Consider the following 22,628-nt stretch of genomic DNA (forward strand, 5'->3'; position numbering starts at 1 on the left):
TAACAGATTTCGCAGTGAACGATGATAGAGAAGTATTATGTATATCATTAAAGTTTGCAAAATATGTAAGTTAGCAGAAACGGCAAAAATGTGAGAGTAAAATTTTTTCTATACTCCTCTTGTCGTCAAATTTACCAGGAAATTTGTAGAATTGTTACATTGATAAATTGTGTGAAACTTAAAAAATTCTTTCAAAGTTTGACTCCAGTTTACGATGTTTTTCGGATAGCTGGAGCACCATGATGGTGATTTTTCTTTTTTAAAAATCTGAGAGGATCTATGCCGAAGCTCGTCAGACTGAAATTACAGAAAGGCTCGTCCACGAATTTTTTAAACAGGGTATTTCCAATTTCACCAACTGACGAACCAACCTGTAAAAGAAGGTCCCCACACTGTCAAGTTTTAGTCAAATTTTCTCGGCTCCTGTGAAAGATATCCGAAAAAACAGTCAACAAACAAAACGTTCATCATGTTTTCAAAAACATTTTATCAGTTTCGATTCCTTCCCAGGAGCCGACAAAAATGGGTGCAACGTTGACAGACAGGGTCCAAATATTTTTCAAATTTGACAGAGCTAGTGTGGCTCATATTACTATACCAGGAAAGTTTGCAAAACATGAAAATAAGCAGAAACAGAAAAAAGTTTGAGAGGGAAGTTTATTTTTCTATTCTTCTGGAGTCTTGCAAGACCCGCAGGAAAAGTGCGAGTCTTGCACGTGAAATAAGAAATTGCGAGCATTTGCAAGAACGAGAATTTGCGAGACGAGACAAAGCGAGCATCTGCGAGTGCGAGACGAGACAAGCATTTATGCGAGACAAGACAAGACAAGTCCCGGAAATTTCTTGCAAGACCTGCAAGAATTCTCGATCTTCCCAGATGCCAATGCTCGCGAGACGGAACTCTACTGTTAACTCACAGGAAAATGTTTGTGTGTAAAGCTGCCATATTTTCCAGGTTTTCTGTTTCAGAACCAACGAATTTGTTAATTTGAGTAACTATTCCTTTTGATCTTTTCATTTTTATTCTGAATTCCCAAACCTTTTATGGCTCAAAATGAAAAAAAAAACACCATAAAAATGATTCCCATTCCCACCACCCCCGCTCGCAAAAAAGGCTATTATTCAATTTTCATACACCTATAAAAAGTGGCCAGTCCCAGATCATTCCAAGTCGAATGTCGTCTTCTATTCTTGTTCTCTGCCTCCTCGTTGGGACATCATGGGCTTTTGTCCCAGATGATCCAGATTTCAGAGGAGATAATTTCATCGGAAGATATCCTAATGATATTTTCGACTTCAATCGAAACGCCTTCGCCCCTTCCTCGGATACAGCTCAACAGGTCGTCGAGAAGTTCTTGGCAAGAATGACTAGATCTCTGGAATCAAAGGATGTCGCTGTGATTTCTGGATTGTTCCAGCCTGGATTCGTGTTCAAGGGGTGCAAGGGAACTTATGATAAGAGTGAGTATTCTAGGCTTTTGAGATACAGTACCAATCAGTAAGATATTCAAATACATATTTTTCAGTTCATTTCGGTAATTTTCAAGTTTCCGAGCACTTTCCAAATTTAAGAATGTGTAAAACAGAACTAGATTGATAACTTTGCATTCACAGAATTTTTTGAAAATTCTTTTTTTTCGATTGACACCCCTTTTGAAAGACACCCCTTTTCGGACCGTTTTTGTAACGAAAACATGGAAAAAATAGGTGTCTTTCACTATTAAAGGAATTTTCAAAAAATTCTGTGAATGCAAAGTTTTCAATCTAGATCCTGTACATTCAAAATGGTACTGTACATACAAAGAAAGAACACTTAGAATACCTTTGATAAATCCCTTCTACCCTAAAAACTGTTCCAGCACAAATCATCGGTCTCTTGTCCCGAATTCCATCTGGAACCCAATTCACCCTCACCCTCAAATCAGTCCTCGATACCGGATCTTCTATCAAGTATACTGTAGTCTCCAGTGGATTCGGACCAGCTTCCATTGAAGCAAACTTCGTCTTGAACAAGATCGATCAACAATTGGAATGTGGAGAGATTCCAGCTTGTCAGAACAGCCGCTTTGTGACCTTCAGATCAGTTCAAAATCCAGCTGAGGAGATGGTGAAGAAGTTTTTAGCTCGTGTGACCAGATCGATTGAGTCCAAAGACACCTCCATCATCCTGGGTCTTTTCCAACCTAGATTCTGGTTCAGAGGTTGCAAGGGAAGATATAACAAGGGTAAGTCATACTAAAATCGAAGGAAAAAGAAAAAAGTTTCTAGAACAAGTCGTCGGGATGCTCACCAAGATCCCAGCCGGCATCAAGTTTTCGTTCACTCTTAAGTCAGCTGTTTCCCTTGGAGACATGATCAAATATATTGTCACTATCACTGGAATCCGTGCAACTCCAGTCGACGCTGAATTTATGCTACACATCGCGGACCAAAAATTGATATACGGTTATATTTGGGATTGCCCAACAAGTGGATTCCTGGGATTCTCTCAGCCGGAAGATTCGAATGCTGTCGTCCAGAGATTCCTGACCTCGATGAAGCCAATTCTGGATTCCCATAAACCAGCTCTCATTGGAAAACTGTTCGACGACGCTTTCATTTTCAAGGGATGCCATGGAACATACACAAAAAGTAACAATTTTTCTGAGGCTAATAAGATCTTTCCATAAACCATATTCAAAAATTTTAGCCCAAGCCATCGCCAAGATCACTTCCCTTCCATCCGGCGCCTCTTTCGATTTTTCATTGATCAACTCGAAATGGAATAATCAGGGACAAATCGAGTACACTGTCTATGTATCCGTTCCAATGATGGATAGAATTCAAGCACAATTCGTCTACTGTCCACACAGAAATGTGCTCAAGTCTGGAAGTGTTCCTGGGTGTGCAGCCAGCAGATTCAATGTTTTCTATTGATTGGACTATTTGTCATGAATAAATATTATGAGCGTTCAAAAAACATTTTTTACATTTTGCAAGAGTCAGAGAACTCAAAAATCTAAAAAACCTTTAAAATAAAGAATTCTGATGACGTGGCTGCTCCAGAAGACGTTGTTGGTGTTTTAGCGTCATCTTTTTTTCATCCAATGGAGTCGTTCAGATTATTGAAGGCGCTGTTGTGTCTTCTGTAGTTATATCTGTGTCAGATTTCGGGACATCGGAATCTGTAGGCGTGGCTGGCGAATTTAAGAACTATAAGTGTGATTGTAGCCGCCGACAGGCGGCGGAAATCGATTTGTATCAAAAAATACAACACAACTTTCCACCACACACATTTTTTGTTTGACTAGAGCTTTGAAATTTTTAGTTTTTTATTAGTTTATTCAACACTTAATATCTTTCATGACCTAATAGTTTTTTAATTGAGTTTTTAAGATTTTCGTCTTTTACAAAGTTATTGTTAACTGTCAAACCACGACTTCAAGACACAACAAGAGGGACCACCAACAAAAACAGAAGGATAACTAACAAGACAACGGAAAACTACAAGAAGAACCACCACAACCAGAAGGACTGCTCAAAAACTAGGAGAACACCAAGACAACAAAGACAGCGACAGCTTTGAACAGACGAAGCGAAAAATCGAGGAAACCGAAGAGTCGAAGAAAAAGCGCTGGCACTTGGGTTCAAGCCAACGGGTCAGAAATCGCGGCCTAGTAAATGTGAGATTTTATAAAAAATTCGCTTCTGAATGTGGCTGAGAATCAAACTTTTAAACGTTGGGCGAAAAAATCACTCGTTGCAACTCGTTGATTAAAATTAATAAGATCAAGTACACGTCAACTTTGAAATTATCAAATTTCTTCTGACCTGATAGTTATTTGGGGCGCGTTTTTTTACCCGTTGGCTTGAACCCAAGTGCGCTGGCAAGAAAATCAAGAAAGAAAGACAAAAATAACAAAAAAGAAAGTTCACGAAGTTCTAATGCCGGTGCCGATGCCTGATGCCTGCTGCCGATTCTCTACCTCTTGTCCCTTGAACTTGGGAATCTGAAATTTTTTCTTATCAACTTATGCCAATTTTTATCTTTGTTACCTTATCAAATTTACATGAAAGTTTCTAAAATCCTTCTGCAACTAACGTGGACGGCGTTGCTGTTGGGCGTCCTAAATATATTCGACATCGACTATTTAAAAAATTTTCATTTTCAATAAAAAATATATTTTTCAGAAGTACCTCCAAATTTTGAACATTTTGATCGTTTATCAAAACAAATTACAACTGGATCTTTTCTTGAAAATCTATCCCGAGAAAAATAAATCTTTTTGAATTCCCTTATCCTTACCTTTCGTTCTATTTCGCCATCTGAATTCCATTCCTGCTCCTGGAAGCTATCCTCGGAGACTTCGAAGTTTCTTCACCTTGAACACCAATCAGCTCCTGAAATTCAAAAAAGTTGGCAACAAAAAAAGAACTTTTGCTCATCCTTCGAAATTCTGGATTTTCCGCTACTTTTTCATAGGTTTTTTAAATTAGAAACTTTCAATTTTGATAATTGTCCGCAAAACGTCGAGGTTGCTCATCAAAAATTTTCAAGTCATTTCTTATATCTACTGAAAACAGGATGCCAGAATTTTTAAACTTTACCTATTCCCACTTCCTCACCTTTAGCTACTCATGTCGTCTTGATTCGAATTCCGCCAACACTGGAAACTGCCCTCGTAGCTGTCTTCGAAGTCTTCGAAGTTGACGAATCCCGAACACCATGCCCCTGAAAGTTTAACGTTGCAAACTGAACACTAATTTTCCCTTACCTTCAGCTACTCCTGTCAACTTGCTTCGAATCCTGCCGATCCTGGAAGCTGCCCTCGAAGTTGTCCTTGACGTCTTCGAACATGGGGCACCTGCTGGGAAAAAGGGAAATCAGGAAGACTCTGAACTTGAACGTTTAAAACTGAGTACTGACTTTTCTTCATAGTTCTAACTACTGGACATTTTGCCCCCATTTTGTTAGGCTTTCACGGAGGTCACATTAAACAGACTGTGAAATACTAGTTACCGTAAAACATGTAATAGAAGGGTCCTACTGTCTTAACTTTGCGTCAAGTTATCTCGGTCCCTGTCAATGATAGAAGAAAGTTGTCAATTGATAAATTATTCATCATGACATCCCAGAGTTCTTATTAGTTGACAACTTTTTCATATCGTTAACAGGAGTTGAGATAATTAAGCTAAAATTGAACGTAAATGGCGGGATATTATTAGAGGGGGACATGTATTGTGTTCACAGTTTTTTGTAACATAGGGCAAATAACTGTTTCATAAAATCAAGAAAACTCTTGAAACTCTGAAAATCTTAATTATTGTTTCGCAGCGAAACAAATACCGTAAACATTTTTTACACAAATTATGTTGCTGAGGGTACTTTTTTTTTCAAACAAAGGAAAACTTCACTGTTTCATGAAATCAACAAATCTCTATGAACTTCAAAAACTTTATTTGTAGTTCTGTAATTGTCTTTTCCTTTATGTATACCTTTATTTATTGGTCACAAACTCTAAGAATCGCGTTGTGTTCTCATGATGCAACTGCCGTTGTGTGTTGGTTGCGAAATTTCTGATTTCATTTCGAGTCTCCACCCCATAAGAAAATGTATAAATAATCAAGAAAAATACTAGCCCATAAACACCTAAAAATGTGTTTCTTTACTCATACAGTCGTTCTTGGTGTCGGATATTGGATTGGAAAACAGTATAGCGATGGATTTAGGGTTTGTTGATTCTTTTTTTGTAATTTTTGTGTCCATAACAGTAAACGTTTATAGGTTAGCCAACTTCCAATCGACCCAAATAATCCGAATACTCAAGAATATGTGATCCACGTGGAGAAGAAGCCAAATTGTGCGTTCTGGCAGAAATCCAGATGCTGTGAGGAGCACCCGAGTGTTCCTAAAAAAGAGGAATAATTTGTATTTTTTTATTATTGTTTTGCAAAGCTGTAGATTTATGGTATTTGATAAATAAAGCATAAACACTATCACATTTTACGTCGACATTAAAAATCTAAATTGAAACTCAAGTTTTACTTTTTTTTTCAACGATATTCAGGTGCTGAATTTTTTTAACCCAGACAGTGAAAATCACCCATTGAACGAAAATCCATTGGACTACTGTAACTAGTCTGTGAAACAGTATTTTTTAACTTTCAGAAACAGCTTCAAACTTTCTACTCATTTCAGGGAGACTGTCTAGTGAAAATAGAAATGAGACAATAATAGCTTTTCTCTAATAGAAGCCCACCCAAGCTGTCAATTTTGGGCTCAATTATCTCGGTTCCTATGAGAGATGTCAAAAATCTGTCCGCTGATAAAATATTGGTAATATTGTGATAAATAATTTTTCCTTTATCTTTTGAAGAAACCGAGAAAGTTGAGCTCAAAGGGAACGTTTAGGGTGGGCTTCTATTAGAGGTTTTAAATTTCTTCCATCGCTGGTATGAAACAGTTTGTTACTAGGTCAGCTTAATAGTTTTGCTGTTTGTTTTCCAGAAAACGGTACATTTCATTTTTCGAAGAAACCCCTAATTTCGGGAAAAAATCATTATTTTTCTTTGAAATTCGGTATTTCCAACTAGACTGGCCAAAAAAATTAGTCCCTCGACCACAGCGGACTTCCACAAAAGCATCTGTTTCAGATTTTCTACTTATCCACTATATATATATATATATATATATAAATATAATCTGAAAAGAAAAATGAGACATTATCGAGCTATCCACCGCTCCTTCTCTCACGCTGCAATGCTTGGAGTCGGTTACATGATTGGAAAATCTTACCGTTTCGGATACAAGGTAAAATATTTTGAAATATGTATCATGTGATGGTTGGTGTACCCAGTCAAAAAATTTCAAAAGAAGAATTGCGTGTTTTCCAGGTCTATCAATCGCCGAACGACCCAGATGCATCTGAAGTTTTATTGCGAGTAGAACGAAAAGAAGGTGGATATCCAATGTTTTGGGTAAATCCCTGGTGGAATCATCACTATCATCACTGTTATCATCCATCACATCATCATCAGAAAAATGGAACAGAAACGCAAGTGAATACCGAGATAAAGACGAATCCAGAACTTCTAAAGGTGGAAAAAAGTCAATAATATTTTTTTTTTGAATAAGGCCCTCAATTAATGATGTTTCCCATATTTAGATGTTATTGTACTGCACGTTAGAATTCTAAAGAAATGTTTATGATATCTGAAACTGGGAACCACAGAAAGGGGTTTTTCTAGAAAAAATTCTAGGAAGTTTACCTACACTTGACTAAAGTTGATTTCCACAAACTCATCTGTTTCACTGTACACATATTCAAATTCGAAGAAGTTGTCATCAATGTTATATTTTTTTACTAGAACAAAACATCGCTTTGAACAAGGACACAAACCCTGATAAATTAGACCCTCTCCGTGATGCAAGAGACATTTCGCAAAAGCTCCGCCCACCTAGGACTGCCTCTATAATTATAAAAATATATAATCTGAATAGAAAAATGAGACATTATCGAGCTATCTGCAGAATGGGATTCTTCTCTCAATGCTCCGAGTCGGTTATATGATTGGAAAACCTTACTGTTTCGGATACAAAATAAGATATTTTTTAATATGTTTGATGTGCTGGATCTCGGTCAGTTGTAATTTTCAAAACGGTAATTTCATGATTTCCAGGTCCGTCAAATTTCGTCAGAAACCAAGTATTCGGCTTCTCTTTTTTTTTCTCTTTGGAGAGAGCTGAAATGCCATACTGGTTTCTTTGGGAAGCCACCCAAAAATCAATCACTTACAGTTCTCGAAACCACTGGTGGATTTTTAGTTAACCTGGATTCAGATGACACGAAAAACAAGGCAAGGATCAAAACAAAAATTTTCATTTTTATTCGCGATTTACTATTAGATCCAAAATCGAATGGTTGTTTTCCATTTCGTGCTAGCTTTTATGTGTCTCAATCCTTCCTGTTTTTGTTTTGATAAAAAATTGAAACATGCTTATCAGATAAAACAGGATGTTTTTTCCGTTCTTAATTTCATAACAAACTGATAAAAATTGGTTTATAAGGCTAGTGATCTGAATAGTTGTATGCTTCTTTAAAATCTAATCATGAAGCGATTCCTCTTGATTGTTCTTTTTCTGGTCGTTATGGCTCTCGGAGCACCAAGCACCAAGAACCCGACTCAATCGGTTGGAACTCATATAAATTTGTAATTATTATTCAACTTTTTTTTTCAGTCTACCAAAACTCACGAGTTCGAGGAACTCAATCCAATCGATTATCGTGTTTGCTGCACCGGACAAAAAGATGTAACAATTTTTCAGTTTTTTATCCCAACCGTATTTCCTTCTCGTAGAACGCATTTTGAGCTCAATCGTTTCAGTTTCTAAAACAGATAGACAAAACCTGAAAGCGAGGCGGTCGGCGCCGGTTCATACCGGCATTTTTTTTTCAGTTGACTACTCTTTAATATCTCTTATGGGGACCGAGATAATTGAGTTCGAAGTGCAAGTACAGTGGTGGCGCAGCCAACGACGCCGACCGCCTCGTCAGCAGCGGCGCATGTTTTGAGCTGAATTATCTCAGTTCCCTAGAAGTATCAAAAATCTTTAAACTGATGAAATGTTGATGTTATCATGATAAAAATTTTATCAGTTGACAACATTTTGACATCTCTTGCAGGGATCGAGATAATTTATCTAAAAAAGGAGTTTCAGGGCACCATGGAATGCCACGGCTGTGACTTCGCGAAACCCCAAGACTTCAGAATTTGTTGTACTTTGTACAATGTAAGAAAACATATTTCAAAAGCCATTAAAATGTGTTTTCAGGGAACAATGAGCTGCCATGGATGCTAAACTTCTTGAACATGTCAAAAGGACTTTTTAAAATTTTTAAACAGATAACTAACAAAAATAAATCAATTAATCCCCATCAAAATTATAATCCACATGAACGAAGCATTGCTCTACGAAATTCAATTTTTGAATATTTTTTTTAGATTCAAACAATTTTGACCGGTAATTTTTCCAACGGTAATTTTTCATTAAAAACGACGTGAAGCTCAACTTGAGCGTTCAATTAAAGCTGTTCACTTTGAGCTCAATTATTTCAGTTGCCATAAGAGATTTATAAATTTTATTAGCTGATAAAATGTTTGTTGTAATAGAAGACTGTGGAAATTTAAGAATTTTTTCTCGAGCATTGATTCGGGAAAATGAAGCATTGTTATTGTTTTCATCACTTTTTTGAGAGAAAAGTTTTATGCTGGGAAGACTACTAAACTTGTTTGCATTTTGACACGCTTTTTTTTCTAATTTATTCAATTAATAAGAAGCTGTCACCAATCTCATACACGCCCTTTTTTCAGAAAAAAGGTCAACTTTTGAACAACGACACAAACTCCACTCTTTTCGTGATGCAATGGAGACATTTCGCAATCGCTACGCCTAGGCTCCGCCCATCTAGGACTGACTATATATATAAAAAAATAAAATCTGAAAAGAAAAATGAGACATTATCGAGCTATTCACTGCAGAATGGGCTTCTTCTCTCACGCTGCAATGCTTGGAGTCGGATATATGATTGGGAAATCTTACTGTTTCGGATACAAGGTAAAAATTTTTGAAATATGTATCATGTGCTAAGTGGCTTGTTTGATCATCTATCGACATAAATTCAAAAATAGGAAATGTGTATTTTCCAGGTCCATCAATTGCCGAACGACCCAGATGCATCTGAAATTTCATTTCGAGTAGAACAAAAAGAAGGTGGATATCCAATGTTTTGGGGAAATCCCTGGTGGAATCATCACTACCATCACTGTCATCATCCATTACATTATCAACAGAAGAATGGAAAAGAAGCACAAATTACCGAGAAGAAGACGAATCCAGAACTTCTGGAGGTGGAGAAAAGCCAATAACTAATTATCTTCTTAACTTCGAAAACTCACAGTGAATGATGTTTTTGATGTTTAGCTGTTATTGTATTGTACATTCGAATTCTGAATAAATATTTCTATAAACTGGAAGTTTTCTTTCAAGATTCACCGTAAAATCTGTAATGGAAGGGCAATCTGTAATAGAACTTATCGGTTCATTCAACGATATAGGAAAGTTGTCAACTGATAAATTGTTGATCTTAATATCACAAACATTATCGGCTGACATATTTTTGATATCTTGCAGAGTAGCTCTACAGTGTGAGATCTTTTGATAAAATATTTTCTAGTAGTAGTTTTTTTCATTCATATTTCCTGTTTCAAGTTCGACATAGAATTTTCCTAAAACTCCACACTGATCAGTCTCCCACTAATTTCATTTCCAACATTCGCAAAAAAGATCATTGGAGTTCGGCAATCTTCTAGAACAAATTTTCGTTGCTTGTGTTTAAAGCAGTATCGTTTTAGTATAAGTGCAGAATCATGGGTTCAAATTTTGGGACTCAGAATTATCACCAATTTTTTTCTCTTTCCTCGACTCCCTATTTCAGCATCTCGGCATTGAAATTTCAGACCTCTTGAAAGAAAACTTTCAGATTATATAGAAATTTCTTCAGAGTTATAATAAACAATTCAATAACAACTAAATATCAAAAACACCATTCATTGATTAGTGTTATGTACAAATCGAAACAATACAAAAAGGTTTATTGGCTTTTTCGCACCTCCAGAAGTTCTGGATTCGTCTTCTTCTCGGTAACTTGTGCTTCTTTTCCATTCTTCTGTTGATAATGTGATGGATGATGACAGTGATGGTAGTGATGATTCCACCATGGATTTCCCCAAAACATTGGATATCCACCTTCTTTTCGTTCTACTCGAAATGAAATTTCAGATGCATCTGGGTCGTTCGGCAATTGATGAACCTGGAAAATACGCAATTCCTATTTTGAATTTATAGGTGAAACAAGCCAATTAGCACCTAACGCGTATTTCAGAATATCTTACCTTGTATCTGAAGCAGTAAGATTTTCCAATCATGTATCCAACTCCAAGCATTGCAGCGTGAGAGAAGAATCCCATGTTTAGCTTGAATATTCAGTGAAAATGTTATAAATTCTCTAAAGAATGCTTATTATATTTATAGGTTTCTCCTGGGTTGCAATCCTAGGGGGGCGGAGCTTAGCGATTGCGAAATGTCTCCTCTTGCATCACGACTAGAGTTTGTGTCGCCGTTCAAAAATGACGTTTATTGGGGTTCATTTGAAGTGAAAAACAGAAAAATAAAAATTCATTAAAGATAGAGAAAGTGATACAAGAGAAGAGACCATTCGCAATGTTAAAACGATATGAAGAAAGACAACGAATCAAACAATTCAATAGTTAATAATGTTCTCTTTTCCGGTCTCCACCTCTCCATGGTTGTCTTGGTCCTCCACGATCTTGCCATCCACCGCGGTATCCTCCATACTGTCCTCTGCCACCACCGCCTTCGCCACGTGGCACCCAACCGCCGCGATTCTGATTGTTGTATCCACTGCCACCTCGTCCTCTGAAAATTTTAATTTTTTTTATTCTATTTAAGAAATGGCTTTAGCTCGTTTGTAACTACATTTTAATCTGGTTTTGGCTAACAGAAAGCTATCGGAATGGGTCAAAATCAAAAAAATCCTGATAAAATAATAATATTTTCAGTCTTTCACCTGAAGTTATTTCTCCTCGGGTCCCACGGATGTACTACTATCACTTTCTCGAATCCAGTCTCTGCCATTTTCTTATAGCGTTCATCTTTCTGCAAAATTCCGTATAACTTTTTAGTTTTAAACAATGAAATTCTTACCTCTGTATATCTATCCTTGAACAACTCGTCCAGACTTTTTGTCTCTGTCATTTTCTAGACTTTTTTTCTGTAAATTTTCGATAAATTTCCTCGAAAATCGTTCGCATTCGAAAAAATTTTTCAATTTCTCATTAGAGCGCACTTTCCTACACGCCGGGCATCATCATTTTTTGTTCAATTTTCTCTCAATTTCAGATTTTTTTGCTCAAAATTTTTTTAACTGATTTGTATTTACTCTAACACTTCTTTTTATTTTTCTGAACTTGGAAAATACAAAAAAAATAACTTCAGCGAACCATGGGTCTCTTGTCGCACCTTATCTCGATGGGTCTTGGAGCATACGCCGGAGCCTATTTCGCACAAAATTACGAGGTAAGTGGATGTCTTTCTTCTATTATTCAAATTTTTATTTTCTAATTTTCAGTTAGAAAGACTGCCATCAGCGAGTGAGATGATGAAGAAAGTAGAAGATTACCTGAAGCAATACAAAAAGGATCCATGACCCTATCAGAATCATATTTATATTTAGTCATTTTCATAAATTTTTACACATTTTAAACCAATTTCAGCCACAAAAATTTATTTTCAAATTGAATTCAGCCGAATTTACAGGGGGAGAGAGAGAGTGATGGGGGAAAATCGGAATAAATTATATTTACGTAGAGACGGCGAGATGGCTGAACACTCAATAAATAGGTTAAAATACAATAAAACGAAGCGAAGATTAACAAAAGCACACAGACAAGTATTTGATCGATACTCTTGGGATGCACCATTTCACTTTTTCTCCTCGTCGTCCTTCTTCTGAAAAGATAGTTTAGCTTATGGGGGAATTTATGGATAAGCTCTTACCTCGTTGGTTCCAGAAGGCAAATCATCAACAATCTGTTGAAGAAGGTCTGGATTGTTCAGCAAATCATCAAGATTGTCAGCCTCTGCAGCTGGTCCCGCAGCATCCACATCCATTTGTTCCACTTGTTGCCCTGCTCCGGAGGATGGGGCGTTTTCTTGCATTGAGAGTCGAAGTGCCCATTCCAACTGTTGCTCCTCAGTCATCGCTCCCATATCCATTTCTTCATATGGCACGGCTCCGCCGGCAGCCATGTCTTGATCAGCTGCAGCATCTGGAGCAGCACCTCCATTTGCAGCAGCAGCAGCGGCTTGACGAGCACGCTCCTCTTCCATGGAAACACGGAGAGCCAACGCCAAATCTGGATCATTGTCAACATCCATTCCGAAGGCGTTATCAGCACCACCTCCACCAGCACCGAACGCTGCTTGTCCATCTTCATTTTTGCATACACTCGACTGTAGCAAAGCGTCAGTAAGGGAAGATCCAGTTGGGACAACCACGAGCGATGATCCAGTTCCTTCCTTTCCATTCAACGTATCCACGAACGACGAGAATTTCTCATGACCATCGGTATCGCTGTCCCCAAACATGACAACGTCGCACAGAACCTTTTCCTTCTTCATTTTCTTCCCGATCTTCACCAACTCAGCAGCATCGATCTCTTCGAGCGGAGATCCTATGAAGAGGACAACGCGCATTTTGTGATTACGGTTCTGGCGATGCTTGAGAGCAAGATGAGCAATTTTGATACCGGCGATGAAGTTGCACTTTCCAAATGGTTCGATCGAGTGCGTCTTCATCATCAGACGTCCTTGTTCAGTTGACAGGCTAGATAGAACCTGGACGCTACTGAAAAAGGGTGCGATTTAGAAGTATTACTACTGTTCTCAAAACTTACTCTGCCATAGAGAGAATACCGACGGCATTTTCTGGATTGGCTCTCAATTTGCACTGTGTAACAAGATTGATAGCATCTTGTTGAGCCTGAAGACGAGTTGGCTGGAAATCTCCGTTGCGCATCCATTCGGAGTTGTCGACACAGATCATTGTGCTTTCTTGGACCATTTTGAGCGATTTCTGGAATGATAATATAGTTAAAAGCAAGAAAATCTCGAGGGGAGATCCAAAAACAGATATTTAAAACGGTATTTCAACCGAATTAATAGTAGAAGCAGTGGAGAATATAATAGAAACTGACATATCCTTTGTAACAAAAACAAAACAACAAGATCAAGGTAAATAAAGGAAAATACACTAAACGCTAGCCTGGAATTAATAGATATGATTTTTATTGGGGTGTCGTTGGAGCGTGCTCTTTCATGTGCTCGAAGACCGGAAAATCTTCTGTGAAATCTTTGGTTTTGCTGTACAGAGGGAATTCTTTTCGGATAGAGTATCGAGCCAGTTCTTCGTCACGTGGTGTTGTCAGTGTAGGTGAAATCATCTGTAAAGATACAAATAAATGGCTGCCAATAGTTTTTTTTAACTGACTTGTTTGGATTCGTCTACTGAAATATGTGTAACTCTTCCCAACATTGGCACAATGTATTGCTGGTTCACGACAAGGTAGAATCGGAATAGTTTGGCTTCGATATCAAAGTTAGGTCCGCAAATTGGTTTCGCAGCAAGGAAAATAGTGTTTTCGGCGACAAAAACTCCCATTTGTCGAAGAGAACTCTTGACAACTGTCGTATCGATCGTCCATTCATTTTCCATATTAACCTTGATGGGCACCACCATTTTTTGTAAATCTCTTCCGACGACTTTGAGTTCATATGGGATTCTGACGCGTGATGCGAGCTCATCAGCCATTCGCTGAAAAAGGTATTATATTATTTTTAAATGTTTTGTTTAAAATTCATTCAGAACTTACGGTTTTCATATCAGCATAATACTTCAAATCGAACGGCGACGCGTAGACAGCCTTCTTGGAGAGCAGCAAATCTTTACGAGCCAGGGTACGATCGACGCTGACTGTATCGAACTGATGGCCGATTCCTGTGAAAAATCAAGGCTGAAAACTGAACAAAAAACAGGAGACTAACCTTCCACGTCCTGGAGTAAAATAACTTTGATGGGGCCCGCCGATTTCTGTGTTTCGACTTCGACAACTTCGTACTTTTGATAGTCATGGAAGTCGTTGGGGTTTTTTTGAATGCCACCAGGAGGTGTAGCTTCTGGTTGGAATACTCGCCGAAGAACCCATGTGTTCTGAAGAAGCTTAACATCAGAGAATAAAAAATACAAACTTACTCGGCTTGACTGCAGGTTTAAATGTCTCGCAAGCCGGTGAAGATGTGTGGCTGGAAGCATAACTACCTAAAACTTCGATTCTTTAGCAAGCTTTCTTCAAAATAGGGTAGATTTTGAGCTGAAAATATTCACAGAAACTTTGAAAAAAAAATTGAATGAGAAAAGCGAAGTGCGCGCTGCTGCCAATGATGACAAATTTAAAGGCGCACACACTTTCGTAAACAGAATATCTCGACGCGCGTCTGCTCTAACTTGGTTTTTTCTCTGCGCTCTCTCGCCTCTACACACACTTTCGCATCCATCGCATGTATTTTAAATTTCGCCGCAATTTATTCAATTTTGCCAGATATCCGTGCTTCCTCGCTGTTTTTTTCAACAAAAACACAATTTGAATTCTCTGCAGCTCACATTTGTGTCATTCGCTTCTCAAAGAGCTAAATTTATGACGAATAATGGTAGTTTTTTTCAGATCCAAAGATCTTGGGAAATGGCTCCAATCCCGAGTCGGGCGAGGGTCTATGGCGAAGTAAGTTTTATCAATTAAACCAGATTGCTGACAACACTTTGTATTTGCTGAAATTATCCGTTTTGTTCATATAGTTTCGAGTAATGCGGATAGTTTTGATTCTGTTAAAAACCGGCACAACACGAGTAGGTTAAAACACAAATTTTATGTCATGAAGAACCCCGGAAAAATAAAAATTCAAATCAATAAATTTTATTGAAGCACTTGTTTTCTAATTTGATAAGAACTTTATTGGCAAATAATGCATGTTTGATAGTGAACTGATAGTTTTTAATTGCAATTCTCATTTTTATTTTCAGATCAATCCGTCAAGACCTCGCGAGTACTGGGACTATGAGGCTCATATGATTGAATGGGGTCAAATCGATGATTATCAGCTCGTGCGCAAGTTGGGGCGTGGAAAGTATTCGGAGGTTTTCGAAGGATTCAAGATGAGCACTGACGAGAAGGTCGTCGTCAAGATTCTCAAGGTATGTTCTGTTCACGAGACGATCAAATTAAAATTGAATTTTAGCCTGTAAAAAAGAAGAAGATCAAGCGTGAGATCAAGATTTTGGAGAATCTGCGCGGAGGAACGAATATCATCACTCTGCTTGACGTTGTGAAAGATCCCATATCGAGAACACCAGCACTGATTTTCGAGTAAGCTTGTTTTTTAAATCAAAAAGTTTCTTTCAAAGAAAAAAAAACAATTTCAGGCATGTGAACAACTCGGACTTCAAGCAGTTGTATCAAACATTGAGTGATTTCGATATTCGTTATTATCTCTATGAGCTTTTGAAGGTATTTAAAAATTAAAACCTGTTTTTTTCAATATGTTATCTTTTTCAGGCTCTCGACTTCTGCCACTCCCAGGGAATTATGCACAGAGACGTGAAACCGCACAATGTAATGATTGATGCCGAGAAGCGGGAACTGCGATTAATAGATTGGGGATTGGCCGAGTTCTATCATCCAAGACAGGATTACAATGTTCGAGTCGCTTCAAGATACTTCAAAGGACCAGAACTTCTTGTCGATTACCAGTGCTACGATTACTCGTTGGATATGTGGAGTTTGGGTTGCATGCTGGCAAGCATGATCTTCAGAAAGGAACCATTTTTCCATGGACACGATAACTATGATCAGGTAATCTATGTTTTAAAAAAAAATTGTTGGACCACACCTTTCAGTAAATGATTTTCAATTAGTTAATACTGCTTTATTTCAGCTGGTACGCATTGCGAAGGTTCTGGGAACCGATGAACTTTACGAATACATTGAGAGATATCACATCGATCTTGATCCACGTTTCAACGACATTCTCGGAAGACACTCGCGAAAGCGCTGGGAGAGGTAGTGGGAGAAGTTGTCAGTATTTATTCAATTTAAAAAAAATTACAGATTCATTCACGCTGAAAATCAACACCTTGTGACTCCTGAGGCACTCGATTTTCTTGACAAACTTCTCCGCTACGATCATGCGGTGAGTTTTCATTTGAAAACAGGTTTTGATGTTGTTGTTGTTTGAGAAAGATTAATCTAACGATTCTCTAAAAAATATTCTGAATAATTCAGGAACGTCTAACCGCCCAAGAAGCAATGGCTCATGAGTACTTCCGCCCTGTTGTCGAGAGAAGCCGTGCCAATGGAAACGATCATGGAGCTGATGGACAGGGTGCATCCAACACCGCCTCTTCTCAATCGTCCGATGCCAAAATTGACGGCGCCTAATTCCTCTCTTCTCTCTCTCTTTCTTCCACTTCGTTTTGCTCTTTTTCTGTTGACCGTTCCATTTTTTGTCTCTTTCCTCCTCTTTTTTTCTCTTTTTCTCTGAAAATTTGGCTTAAAATCTTCACTCGCCCCCACTCTTTTGAAATTAGCTCCCTTTATACGAACCATAAAAGTGCCTATTTTCGTGAAATGTTACTCCAAGTGTAAAGTTCTATTTCAGGATTTTCGTGCAAATCAAGGCCTAAAAATTAGTTTCTTTTTGTTCGAATAGCCAATCAAAAACCGTTAATTTTTTCTAATCTTAACATTTTCTCTTCAAAAATCCTTGTTCTCCTTCATCTCTTCTTCATCTTCACCCCCCTCCTCATTCTCAAAATCGCCCCCAAAAACCCACAATCATCTTCTACACATAAACCGCAATGTTTTTGCACTATAATTGTTTTATACTGTATCTGAAATAATTCCTTCGGTTTCTGAAACCTACTATTTTCATGATGTTCTAGTCGAGATTTTGGGGGTTTAGTGATAGTATTATAGTGTCGAAAAATGCTGAAAGGACGCTTTTTACTTCGAGCTATCGCTCGACGAACAATGGCTTCAAAAATTGAGCCCGGAGCGCCTCAACCTATTTATCTGGATGTTCAGGCAACGTCGCCAATGGTAAGATCTGCTAGAAAATAAATATTCTGAAAATATTGGTCCAGGATCCGAGAGTGGTTGACGCAATGCTTCCGTACATGATCAATGATTTCGGAAATCCTCACTCTAGAACTCACTCCTATGGGTGGAAAGCAGAGGAAGGCGTCGAGCAAGCGAGAAAATATGTCGCGGATCTTATAAAAGCAGATCCACGTGACATTGTTTTCACTTCTGGAGCCACTGAATCGAATAATCTAGCAATTAAAGGAGTGGCAAAATTCAGGAAGCAATCTGGCAAAAATCATATCATCACACTGCAAACTGTTCGTTTATAAGATCATTCAAAATGAAAATGTACAATTTCAGGAGCACAAATGCGTTCTAGATTCATGTCGATATTTGGAAAACGAGGGATTCAAAGTCACATATTTGCCAGTTGATAAGGGAGGAATGGTTGATATGGAAGTGAGAAAATTTGAATTTTGAATATTTTGAGAATTATGGGTTTTCAGCAACTTGAGCAATCAATCACCCCTGAAACGTGTCTTGTTTCCATTATGTTCGTCAATAATGAGATTGGAGTCGTTCAGCCGATTAAACAAATTGGTACAGTTTTTTTTCCAAAAAATACCGTATTTTCTCTCATAGAAGCCCACTTATGGGGGTTATTCAGCTAGGTAAAAAACCCCATTAAACCATCAACTTCGAGCTTAATTATCTCGTTTCCTGTAAAAGATATCCAAATTTTGACAACTGATGAATTAATTATCATAACATCAGCAAGATTTTATCAGTTGGTAAGATATTAATATCTTTTACAGGAATTGTGATAATTGAGCTCAAAGTTGACAGTTTGTTTTTAGAGGAAATCCGGTATCTAAACTTTTTTCCAGGTGAGCTCTGTCGCTCGAAAGGTGTCTACTTCCACACAGACGCTGCTCAGGCCACCGGAAAAGTTCCAATTGATGTGAATGATTTGAAAATCGATTTGATGTCGATTTCTGGTCATAAAATCTACGGACCAAAAGGCGCCGGCGCTCTATACGTTCGCCGCCGTCCGCGCGTTCGAGTGGAAGCACAAATGTCTGGTGGTGGACAAGAGAGAGGTCTCCGATCGGGTACTGTAGCTGCTCCACTTTGTATCGGTCTTGGAGAAGCGGCAAGGATTGCTGGTCGGGAAATGGGTGAGTTTTTAGCTCTAAAGAATTTTTCGAAAAATAAAGGTCGGTGTTTTAGAAATGGACAAGGCACATGTGGAACGGCTATCTAGAATGCTGATCGACGGAATCAGTGAGAAGCTGACACATATTATTCGAAATGTAGATGAGAAGCATGCATATCCAGGATGTGTGAATTTGTCATTCGCTTATGTTGAAGGTTAGTAAGCAGTTTTTGTTTTTCAAAAATTCGTTCGAACTGTAAAGGTGGTGGCATAGAAAAATGTTAAATTACCTAGAAACCCCAAAAGATAAATCAATTTTAGGTCATTGGTGGCCTAAAAAACTTAACTTGCCAAAGTCAGGCCAGCATGTTAAAATGGCATAGGAAACACTCCAGGTGAATGTCAGGGCATTTCTAGGATATTTTCCATGGTGACCTAGAAAACTCAACTTGTCAAAGTTCGACCACCATCTTAAATGACCTAGAAATCCCACCAGGTAAATATCAGGTCATTTCTATATCATTTTTCATAGTGGCCTAGAAAACCCAACTTGCAAAAGTTAGGCCACCATGTTGAAATGTCCTAGAAAACATATGAGGTGCTAAGACCATTTCTAGTTCATAATAATTGGTGGCCTAGAAAAACCATTTTGAAAAAGTTAGGCCACTCTATTCCTCACATTGAACCGAAATATGTTAATCAAACTATTCCACTTTTTCAGGAGAATCGCTTCTAATGGCTCTGAAATCCATCGCCTTGTCTTCTGGAAGTGCATGTACATCTGCATCCCTCGAACCCTCGTACGTGCTCCGTGCCATCGGCTCCGAAGAAGATCTGGCTCACTCTTCGATCCGCTTTGGGCTTGGAAGATTCACAACAGAAGAAGAAGTCAAACATACAATTGATTTGTGTGTCAGAGAGACGGAGCGGCTCCGTGAGCTCAGTCCACTCTGGGAAATGGTTCAGGAGGGAATCGATTTGAAGAGTATTCAATGGACTCAACACTAAATTCTTTGTAAATTTCTGTTTTTTATAGTTTGTTGCCTCATTTTTTGTGCCTTATTATTTATTTGTGGTAGTGGTTATTATTAGATTTGAAGTTTTTATTTTACATGTTTATCAATACATAAGAGATCAATTTCACACTATTCTAGAGCTGTCCAGGATTTCAAAAAGTATTCGGTTTTGTTGATCATTTTCTCCATTACCGACCCGGAAGCCGGCCAGTGTTTGTAGTAATAAACGTCTGGATTGGCATTAACATTCAAGTAGGGCTCCACCATCCGAAAGTTCCAGTTGACATTATCACACTATCACACGATGATAAGATTGCCATATCGACTTCTCGAGGTCCAGGGCAGTAGAAGTGGGCGGTCTCTTTTCCAAGTTTCAAGTTTCTTCTGGCCCATGCCACGTCATCTGAGCAGATTACAAAGGCGACCTGGAAAAATTAAAATATGAAATTCAGAATAATTAGAAATCGAACATTATCATAAATTCCTGAAATCTGCTGAATCGCTCGCCGGTAATACTCGATGGGAGTGTCCACATGACCATGTTTTCGGTTTCGCGAATTCATTGAAATGTCCATTCCGTGTCGAATGTGGACTCCGACGATCATTGTTTTGGCAAATGCTAAAAACTGGTTATCGGTGACTGATTATGGTGGTCATTTTGAAAAAATTGTATGTTGAACTTGAAACAGGAAATACGAATTCAATGTTTCCAAATTACCACCGTAAACGCCATAATAAAAGAGTCCCTGAACTTCCGATTTGAGCTCAATTATTTCCGTTCCTATAAATATGTATGTCAATATCTTGTCAAATTTATCATGATGTTACCGTTCAAAGTTATAAGTTTAGGAGGTCATTCTATTACAGGTTTTACGGTATTTCAGTTCAAAATTGTCTATACGTCTGAAAAAAAAAAACGTAGAACTTGTCTGTTTGGTCTGAAAATTCCAGAGACTGTACATCAATTTTGAATTAACGACTTTCTAGTAAAATTGCTTGCTGAAAAATATATCATTTGCAACAAAAAACGCCTCAAAAATTAAAAACTGTATCTTCTCTAATTGAATAGTACCCAATTTGAGCTCGATTATCTTGGTTCCTTCAAAAAATACCAAAAATTTGTCAACTGATAAATTATTTATCATAATATCACCTATATCTTATCAGTTGACACATTTTTTATCTTGCATAGGAACTGAGATAATTGAGCTCAAACTGGACAGTGAGAAGGCCCTTCTATTACAGGTTTTACTTTTTCAGATGTCTAAAAATACAGTAAATTTTTCAGATGTCTAAAAATACAGTGTTATCTATGTAGACAATGATTGCAGCATATCTCATATGGATGGATTAGTAAAAAATATGGCCAGCTAAAAGATTGAAGTTAATTTTATTTAGTAGACCTGAAGACGTTCAGACTGACCTGACAAAATTGACTATATTTTTTAGACATTCGAATTGACTTTTCTCTATTACAATTAGGGAAAATTGATAATTTTTAGCCGGAACTGAAAATGGTACTGTATTTTTTAAATTCAAGATTTTTAAAAGTTCAAAAATTTTGTGTCAAACTATATAATACTCAGACATTTTTTTAAAAATGAGTGGGAAGAGCTTAAATTTAGAGGATCATAGTCAGGAATCGGTATTTGAGTTTTTCATTTTTTTAATCCCAGCCCCCAAAACTAACCATCCTCTTCTGGCATTTCGAATGCTTGATCATCATTCGCTACGTTTGTCTCAATCATCCGAGCACTTCGCACAGTCAGCGATATTCCGACGTTTTCTAGAAATTCATCGACCTAAAAAATGCAAAATGTTCTACTCACCATCAGAATAGATAAGCAATAATTCTCCCATTTTTTCCGTAAAACTAAAACTTGTGAAACAGCAAAAAAATATTACATTGGTAAAAAAGTAATGCGCGTTTTTGATGTACTCAAAATTAATGCAAACCAAAACGGAAGTATATCAATCGATGGGGTATTTTTTATCATTATCGACTCTTTTCTGCCAATTTATGAGCAAAGATTGGATGCATCTGTTGTAGAACTACACTAGCTGTGGTTCGAAGTTGTTCTGACCAAACGCGCATTACTTTTTTACCAACCTATTAATTCAAAAACACTCACCAATTTCCTAATTGGCGACACAAAAGTGAACATTTTTTTGATAGTTTTCTCCGAATCTGGATGGAAATATCGAGAATTTTGAAAATATCCATCGATTTTCTGGATTCTATGATGTCCATGGAAAAGGGCTAAGTGAGATTACGGTAGGAGCAGCAACTCTGGAAGCTTAGAAAGTTTTTTGAATTACATCCCAATTAGGCAAGTGTACCAATGAAAAGAGCATCTATGAATTACAAAACTATTTTATTTACAAAACTACTGAAACTGTAAAGAGACTCTGAAAGTTTAAAGGGGGACTCCGACCAGAAATTTTTATTGCATTAAAATGTGTTAAAATTTATCTATTTTTCAAATATTATTGCGAAAAAATTCAAAGAAAATCCGAAATCCCCGAAAAACGGCGTTGAAAAGGAAGAAAATTCAAAAAAAAGGTGCCGCCGGGGGACGAGGATTTTCAGTGAGAAACCTAGGCCACGGCACCTGACAGCCTTTTTTTCAAGTCGCCGACAGTGGTTTTTTACGTTTTTTACCTGCCGGACATGAAATTGAAAAAAATCCGGAAAATTTGCC

The 22,628-nt window shown here is 37.7% G+C and overlaps 12 protein-coding genes across 12 annotated transcripts in view; 7 read left to right on the forward strand and 5 right to left on the reverse strand.

Annotated features, from left to right (window-relative positions):
• Window positions 1-616: 616 nt before the first annotated feature.
• Window positions 617-2,916, forward strand: CBG12811 (the record flags this gene model as incomplete). Its single annotated transcript, XM_045241182.1, has 5 exons — window positions 617-925; window positions 1,161-1,461; window positions 1,860-2,225; window positions 2,269-2,631; window positions 2,690-2,916. 5 exons carry the CDS (start codon window positions 617-619, stop codon window positions 2,914-2,916), a joined length of 1,566 nt encoding a protein of 521 aa, XP_045094978.1.
• Window positions 2,917-5,635: 2,719 nt separating this feature from the next.
• On the forward strand, window positions 5,636-5,905 carry CBG12812 (the record flags this gene model as incomplete). The annotated part of the gene is made up of 2 exons (XM_002640240.1): window positions 5,636-5,710; window positions 5,765-5,905. 2 exons carry the CDS (start codon window positions 5,636-5,638, stop codon window positions 5,903-5,905), a joined length of 216 nt encoding a protein of 71 aa, XP_002640286.1.
• Window positions 5,906-6,694: 789 nt separating this feature from the next.
• CBG12813 lies at window positions 6,695-8,839 on the forward strand (the record flags this gene model as incomplete). The annotated part of the gene is made up of 3 exons (XM_002640241.1): window positions 6,695-6,790; window positions 6,874-7,077; window positions 8,813-8,839. The coding sequence occupies 3 exons, from the start codon at window positions 6,695-6,697 to the stop codon at window positions 8,837-8,839; spliced, it is 327 nt and encodes a 108-aa protein (XP_002640287.1).
• A 681-nt stretch (window positions 8,840-9,520) lies between these two features.
• On the forward strand, window positions 9,521-9,906 carry CBG12814 (the record flags this gene model as incomplete). The annotated part of the gene is made up of 2 exons (XM_002640242.1): window positions 9,521-9,595; window positions 9,688-9,906. The coding sequence occupies 2 exons, from the start codon at window positions 9,521-9,523 to the stop codon at window positions 9,904-9,906; spliced, it is 294 nt and encodes a 97-aa protein (XP_002640288.1).
• Window positions 9,907-10,631: 725 nt separating this feature from the next.
• CBG12815 lies at window positions 10,632-11,007 on the reverse strand (the record flags this gene model as incomplete). The annotated part of the gene is made up of 2 exons (XM_002640243.1): window positions 10,632-10,850; window positions 10,933-11,007. The coding sequence occupies 2 exons, from the start codon at window positions 11,005-11,007 to the stop codon at window positions 10,632-10,634; spliced, it is 294 nt and encodes a 97-aa protein (XP_002640289.1).
• Window positions 11,008-11,307: 300 nt separating this feature from the next.
• On the reverse strand, window positions 11,308-11,815 carry CBG12816 (the record flags this gene model as incomplete). The annotated part of the gene is made up of 3 exons (XM_002640244.1): window positions 11,308-11,476; window positions 11,628-11,716; window positions 11,765-11,815. The coding sequence occupies 3 exons, from the start codon at window positions 11,813-11,815 to the stop codon at window positions 11,308-11,310; spliced, it is 309 nt and encodes a 102-aa protein (XP_002640290.1).
• A 246-nt stretch (window positions 11,816-12,061) lies between these two features.
• Window positions 12,062-12,266, forward strand: CBG12817 (the record flags this gene model as incomplete). The annotated part of the gene is made up of 2 exons (XM_002640245.1): window positions 12,062-12,136; window positions 12,189-12,266. 2 exons carry the CDS (start codon window positions 12,062-12,064, stop codon window positions 12,264-12,266), a joined length of 153 nt encoding a protein of 50 aa, XP_002640291.1.
• A 275-nt stretch (window positions 12,267-12,541) lies between these two features.
• On the reverse strand, window positions 12,542-13,682 carry Cbr-rpn-10 (the record flags this gene model as incomplete). Its single annotated transcript, XM_002640246.1, has 3 exons — window positions 12,542-12,568; window positions 12,617-13,466; window positions 13,516-13,682. 3 exons carry the CDS (start codon window positions 13,680-13,682, stop codon window positions 12,542-12,544), a joined length of 1,044 nt encoding a protein of 347 aa, XP_002640292.1.
• Window positions 13,683-13,905: 223 nt separating this feature from the next.
• On the reverse strand, window positions 13,906-14,930 carry Cbr-mrpl-9 (the record flags this gene model as incomplete). The annotated part of the gene is made up of 5 exons (XM_002640247.1): window positions 13,906-14,061; window positions 14,109-14,432; window positions 14,491-14,615; window positions 14,663-14,828; window positions 14,871-14,930. 5 exons carry the CDS (start codon window positions 14,928-14,930, stop codon window positions 13,906-13,908), a joined length of 831 nt encoding a protein of 276 aa, XP_002640293.1.
• Window positions 14,931-15,357: 427 nt separating this feature from the next.
• Window positions 15,358-17,109, forward strand: Cbr-kin-3 (the record flags this gene model as incomplete). Its single annotated transcript, XM_002640248.1, has 8 exons — window positions 15,358-15,396; window positions 15,696-15,866; window positions 15,911-16,038; window positions 16,095-16,179; window positions 16,228-16,524; window positions 16,607-16,731; window positions 16,780-16,861; window positions 16,954-17,109. The coding sequence occupies 8 exons, from the start codon at window positions 15,358-15,360 to the stop codon at window positions 17,107-17,109; spliced, it is 1,083 nt and encodes a 360-aa protein (XP_002640294.1).
• Window positions 17,110-17,655: 546 nt separating this feature from the next.
• On the forward strand, window positions 17,656-19,918 carry CBG12821 (the record flags this gene model as incomplete). Its single annotated transcript, XM_002640249.2, has 7 exons — window positions 17,656-17,769; window positions 17,814-18,071; window positions 18,115-18,213; window positions 18,261-18,354; window positions 18,642-18,932; window positions 18,985-19,125; window positions 19,632-19,918. The coding sequence occupies 7 exons, from the start codon at window positions 17,656-17,658 to the stop codon at window positions 19,916-19,918; spliced, it is 1,284 nt and encodes a 427-aa protein (XP_002640295.2).
• A 256-nt stretch (window positions 19,919-20,174) lies between these two features.
• CBG12822 overlaps window positions 20,175-22,628 on the reverse strand; it is a gene marked incomplete at both ends in the record, with an annotated part of 4,169 nt that continues 1,715 nt past the window's right edge. Inside the window, 3 exons of the mRNA XM_045241184.1 lie at window positions 20,175-20,351; window positions 20,397-20,545; window positions 21,617-21,728. Coding sequence (XP_045094979.1) covers window positions 20,175-20,351; window positions 20,397-20,545; window positions 21,617-21,728 — 438 coding nt within the window. The remainder of the gene's footprint in view (window positions 20,352-20,396; window positions 20,546-21,616; window positions 21,729-22,628) is intronic.

The sequence above is a fragment of the Caenorhabditis briggsae genome (assembly GCF_000004555.2).
Source record: "Caenorhabditis briggsae complete genome, chrI, whole genome shotgun sequence".
Taxonomy (NCBI): domain Eukaryota; kingdom Metazoa; phylum Nematoda; class Chromadorea; order Rhabditida; family Rhabditidae; genus Caenorhabditis; species Caenorhabditis briggsae.